General features: G+C 32.2%; 1 protein-coding gene across 1 annotated transcript; it reads right to left on the bottom strand.

Moving 5' to 3' along the window:
* Window positions 1–1338: 1338 nt before the first annotated feature.
* On the bottom strand, window positions 1339–2965 carry LOC126719527 (feruloyl CoA ortho-hydroxylase F6H1-3-like). The gene is made up of 2 exons (XM_050422070.1): window positions 2383–2965; window positions 1339–2000 (listed from the first exon to the last, which is right to left on the bottom strand). Exons 1-2 carry the CDS (start codon window positions 2886–2888, stop codon window positions 1430–1432), a joined length of 1077 nt encoding a protein of 358 aa, XP_050278027.1. The 5' UTR covers window positions 2889–2965; the 3' UTR covers window positions 1339–1429.
* Between the last annotated feature and the right edge of the window lie 2805 nt (window positions 2966–5770).

The following is a 5770-nucleotide window of genomic DNA, read 5'->3' as shown; positions in this document are numbered from 1 at the left end:
ATTAATCTCTTTAATTTTTCGTTATCAGTTATCAATTTATTATTTGTTCCTTTTTATAATATGAATTTTTTTTAATGCTCCAAATTAATATTATTTGGATTATTTTTTTGGCAATCTTTTCTTTTAATTGTGTCTCCCCTGAACTAAAATCTTGATTTTGCCACTGTATAGATGAGAGTAATAATGTACTAGTGAAAAAGAATGAATCAATTTTTCAAATAAAAAAAAACTTTAAATAACATTAGCAGGAGGCATAAAAAAGGCCGTTCCAATTAAAGAGATATCATTATATGACTTAGGAAAGAATATAATAAATACACATGACCCTAATTAGTTTGTTAATTCATAGTAGATCCCAAAAACTTGGGACTAATTACACAACATAGAAGTGTATATGATAAATTGATATCTTTTTTTTACTAACCTAGTATACAAGAACTCCAAGCTAGTAGGCAAAGAAAAAGAGAACTTCTTCTCAAATGTTTTATAAAATTCAACCAAAAACATTATTTTGGTCTTATAGGTTGTAGGCCTATATAAAGGCACTCCATAAAATTTAATTACCAAAATAAAAAAATAAAAAAAAAATTTAGACGTTGATTTGGTTGTTGTCAGTGCTATTACTATTGTTTGTCACAGCATTCAAAACACGTCAGGTAGTAATTATTGTTCATTTTTCATAAATTGGGTCAAAATGGAACCTGTAGGATCATTTACAGGCGCAGTATTTTTTGTTGTTGTTTTTTTTTTTTTTTTTGAGAAATAATTATAACATGCTGCTAACTTCGCAGTTCGAACCCTTTCTCCCCTAGACCCCTAAGCACTTTGTGCATGGAGAGGTGTCAATTTAGTTACAAGGTCTTTGACTATTTTTTTGTTGTTGTTGAACGTTATTGAACCCAACAAATAATAAAAATATTTTTAATTTCATCAATATTTTTCACCTCTCATGAATTCTAATGCTTCAAACAGACATACAAACAATGTAAAAGCCATGTTAAAAAAAGTGTAAACTCTTTTTTGTAAAAAGTAAAATAATTGGATAAAGAATTGACTGAATTCTATTATGGGTCCGTTTGGATTAAACTTATTGTTGCTGAAACTGAAAACTGAAAACACTGTAGCAAAATAATTTTTAAATGTGTGAATAGTGTCGTGGGACCTGTAAACAGTACATGAACAGTACGTAAACAGTACGTGAACAGTGTTTTTTGTCCCCTGCACAGTAAAATTATATGATTTTACTGTTCATGCATAGGGGAAAAAAAAAAAAAAAAAAAGCTTGAAAACGCAACGCCACTTTCAGCCACTTTAAGCCCAATCCAAACGCTCACTATATATCTTCAAACAGATTTTAGATTGAGTTTTATTTCATAAAAATTATTTATATTACAATAGAACATAACCTCACAACACACCTTAGAATACATCATATTTTTACAAATTCAATTGTGTTCTTCCCATCATGAGCCTTTGTGAAGAAATGTTTCGCATAATCTGAATACAGAACTTGCTTATATAATGCTTTCTCACCCCCTGCAAGCACTTCTGAAAAAGGACCAATCATGTCACATGGCCTAGGATTAACAAAAATAGGAACCGAAATCCTATTCCTGCTTCCACTAGCAACCACACGATGCTCAATGCTCTTGTATCGACCATTGCTCATTATTTGTAGTGCATCACCAACATTGATCACGAGAGAGCCACTTACAGGCAAAACATGTACCCAACTATCATTGTTTCCTCGCACATAGAGTCCACCAATATCATCTTGAAGAAGGATAGTAAGGGTTGACACATCAGAGTGACGACCTACTCCCACTGTGAGCTCAGGGTTAGGACATATAGGATAGTAGTTAAGGTTAATCCTCTTTGAACCCATTAAGAGAGATTCTTTTGTCTCATCAATTTCTTTCACATTTATCCTCTTCATTAGTGCCTCTAATAGCCTTTGGATAACTGGTTCAGACCCCCTCATATATTCCAGAACTTGATCCCTAAAAGCAAACAACAATTAGTCCACCAAAAACTATATATAAACATAAGCATATACTATTTGATCCACAAAATTATGTTTTATAATACTCAAATTTTTTTATAAAAAAATAGATATATATATATATATATATATATATATATATATGTGTGTGTATTATGACGAAATCATTATTGATCTTTAATCAAACATGGAGGATATAATGAGATGTAACTAAAAGTTATGGCTTGTTATAATGTGTCATATTGAGTTAAACCAGATAAAACTAGAACTTAACACCTTTAGTAAATTATATACGTATGTACGTACACAAGTATTGCATCTATATTATATGTAATGTATTTGTTGTGTAAACTAAATTGAGCAAAGTTAAGCTCTGTTACTTGCACGCAGAAGGCCACAACGCAGAGGCCTCATCCTCGGACACATAAAACAGGCTCAGGTAATCTTTCCATTCAAGAGCCTTCTCTGCTTCAGGACTAAAGCTTGTGCCAAACCGTACGCTGTTGGAAGGTGAGTTTTCTTTTGAAAACTTCCTCTTCTCCTCAGCTGGCAAATTGAAGAACCTATGTGTTGCATCCTTCACATTCTCCAGCACTTCAATGGGCACTCCATGGTTGATAATCAGAAAGAAACCCCACTTTTCTGCTGCATCACAGATTGATTCTGAGACTTTTTGTTCGCCCCAGCTTGACATATCTATGATGGGTATAGACTCTTGAGGCAAGATGTTGCTCACAGTGATCCTTTCTTCTACAGGTTGGATATATTGCTTAGGGAGGGTTTTGAGTCCCATTTCTGAGAGACCCTTTACTCCATTGCCATTTGTTATGACAAAGTCAGTGATATTTGAGGACTCAATGATAGGTGTTGCAACTGTTTGAGCCATTCTTACAAGAAAGGAATAAAGAGAGAGCTTAGTATTTAGCAAATGGCTTGAAACTAAGATGTTCGGTAGTGGTGTTGTTGTGGGTGCAATTTGCACCTATTTATATAGCACTGTCTCAAGAATTTTAAGGTTAATTTCAATTTATTTAATAAATGCCTCACTAACTCCCATGGCAATATTCGCGTGGCTTATTATATTATTGTCCTGTCCCCGATACTTGTCAAGAACCAAAGGCTCACGCTCATTTTTATTCAACACCTGGGGGGGGGGGGGGGGGGGGGGGGGGGGGGGAGTGTACTGGTGAAAGAGCCATGGCCCCCAAAGTTGAAAAAAAGTCTTTTAGAAAAGTTTAGATTTCTCAAACCTAGCCTCCTATTGAATTGATATTGGAACGTGTTATGGTTCAAATCAATGTTATGAATACTGTTTTGGTGTCCATTTAGGTTTGTCTATCAAAACGGAATATTTCGACACTGGTCTATTTCGACATACCATTTTAGACTATTTCGAAATTATCACTTTATATATATAAAAATATATATAGTAAGTAATTAATAATAAAAAAATGTTATTACTCAGCTATTCTTAAGCCAAATTTTATAAATGTAATATCATTCAATGAATGTAATATAGTGTTTTAAAAGAAATGCTATCATAAAAATAAAGTGATTAGATTAACTATTTTAAAATTCAAGTTTGGGTATTTTTGTAAATAAACAAACATTGATGGGATATTTGTAAACTAGGAAGCCCCCTTTTCACCTAACCCTACTACATCACCGACGTCCATTGACTTCTCTCCACTCTTATTCTTCTTCATTTCAAATTCTCATCAGTTATTTACAACTTCTTGGAAAGTTTCAAGGACCCAGACCAGAAGTTTAAGTGCAGAACTGAAGAAGAAAGTTTCAAACACGCCTAAAACTTGAGCTTCCTCCAACAGCGGCTCTAAATTTTTATTCTCTTCTTCTTCTTCTTCTTTTTCTTTTTTTTTTTTTTTTTTTTTTTTCAAATCATTCGGTAGCCACGTAGCAGATCTAATTTGAACTTCTTTAGGCGATCAATGCTAGGTGGAAACATGCTGGGCTGATGAGTTTGTTACTTTAAATTTTTTTTTTTTTTTTTTTTTTTTTTTTTTTTTTTTTTTTTTTTTTTTTTTTTTTTTATGGCTAAAAACTGTTACCGGCCAAAATTTACATTTCAGCCGAAACTAACCGAAATGGCTAGAAAGACCTGAAACTGGCTAGAATTGGACTCGAGGTGGAACGGGTGGTATTACTGTTCCGGATGCATCCCAGTACAAAATATTTCGGCCACTCCAACCGGAACGGAACAGATTTAATAACATTAGTTCAAATCTTTCTTCCACAATTATAATTATCAAATTAAAAATTAAAATTAAAATTCCAGCCAATTAAAATATTAAATAAAATAGGGAGAGGATTTGCAACATACATGTATTTAGCAATTGTAGCATAAAAAGTTAGGTGATAGGAATAAATAAGTGACAAGTGTCCAAGGGTCTACCTAGTCACGTGACCCTTACACACTTGTTGCCTCATTTTATTGCCACCTAACCCTGTGTGCAACAATTGCTGCATACAGGATTAATGTGATTTGATTTACTTTGACATTTCAATTAAGATGTTAAAGAAATCTATATATTTTTTAATTCACTCGAGATTGAGACAAAATAGTTTATTTTTAGGGGTAAAATATAAAAACTATTTGTTAGATTTGGGCAACAGGCAAGTATTACTAAATTTATTTTCAAAAATATATCCAATTTGCTCCTACATCACTACTTAACACAATTCGAAAATTACATCGCTCATCCTGCTTTATTATTTATTTATCATTGGCTACCCAAACGCTCAATTCACACATGTGATTTCAATAATGCAGTCACCGTGAGACTTTTGTAATCAAGACAAGTTGTTGGAAGAAAACTAAATATTTGCAGGAGCAAAGAATTTTCAAACGGTGTTAAAGTGTCGTGCATAGAAATCAAAATGATTTTTTTTGTTTTTTTTTAAATTCTTCGTAGTAATGACATTAACCAAACCTCAAAAGTATATGACCTTTTTCTTTACACTTTACTTTTGAATGTTGTTGTTAAATATAAAGTATGAGAAAGACTGTATACTCTGTATATAGATGTGTTATACCATGTTGTGTATGTTAAAGTGGATGCGGAAGAGGAAGCATAAAATAGGAACACTGAGAACACGAGGGTTACGTGGTTCAGCCTTGACGGCCTACATCCACGGAGGAATCCCTTAAGAGCTACATCTTTATTGTATGACAGTGTAGTACAATAACCTCCTGTGTTACAATGAACCCTAACATGAGTATATATAGGCGACTAAACCCTAGACTACTAGTACAAGTAGGAATGGCCTTGGGCCTATTACATTGGTCTAATATGTCTAATATATATCTCTAACAGTTGTGATCATTAGCAGAACCCCACCACATAATTTTCATGGCCAAAATACCACTCCCTTTCAAGCCATAGCAAGAATATATAAGTTTCTTCCTAAATTGCATTCTTTTTTTTTTCCCCCAAATTTGTTTAATCTCCTTATTCTTGACGTTTTAATTGATATCTTCTGTTCAAGGTTTAAAAAAAAAAAAAAATATATATATATATATATATATATATACTATCACTTCAATATACTTATACTAAGTTTTTAATTTATTTTTTAAAAAAATATATTATTAAATCTAACTAGTAGTATTGCCGTGAACTAGGATTTTTTTTTTTTTTTTTATTGATCTTTATTATTATTTAACTATTAAAAATTATGTAGGCCAAGTTAAAATATATATATATATATATATATATATATATATTTATATTATAAATGTTTTTGGCG

This window comes from Quercus robur, chromosome 1, assembly GCF_932294415.1.
Source record: "Quercus robur chromosome 1, dhQueRobu3.1, whole genome shotgun sequence".
NCBI classification, from domain to species: Eukaryota; Viridiplantae; Streptophyta; class Magnoliopsida; order Fagales; family Fagaceae; genus Quercus; species Quercus robur.
The sequence above is the reverse complement of the archived record's forward strand: the minus strand, read 5'-3'. Positions and strand labels throughout refer to the sequence as shown.

What these genes read in the sequence shown, in the direction of transcription:
- LOC126719527 (XM_050422070.1), bottom strand. Translation starts at nt 2,888, where the DNA reads ATGGCTCAAACAGTTGCAACACCTATCATTGAGTCCTCAAATATCACT. An exon ending in TTGTGGCCTTCTGCGTGCAA is followed by an intron (nt 2,001 to 2,382) that starts GTAACAGAGCTT and finishes GTTTGCTTTTAG; the next exon opens with GGATCAAGTTCTGGAATATA.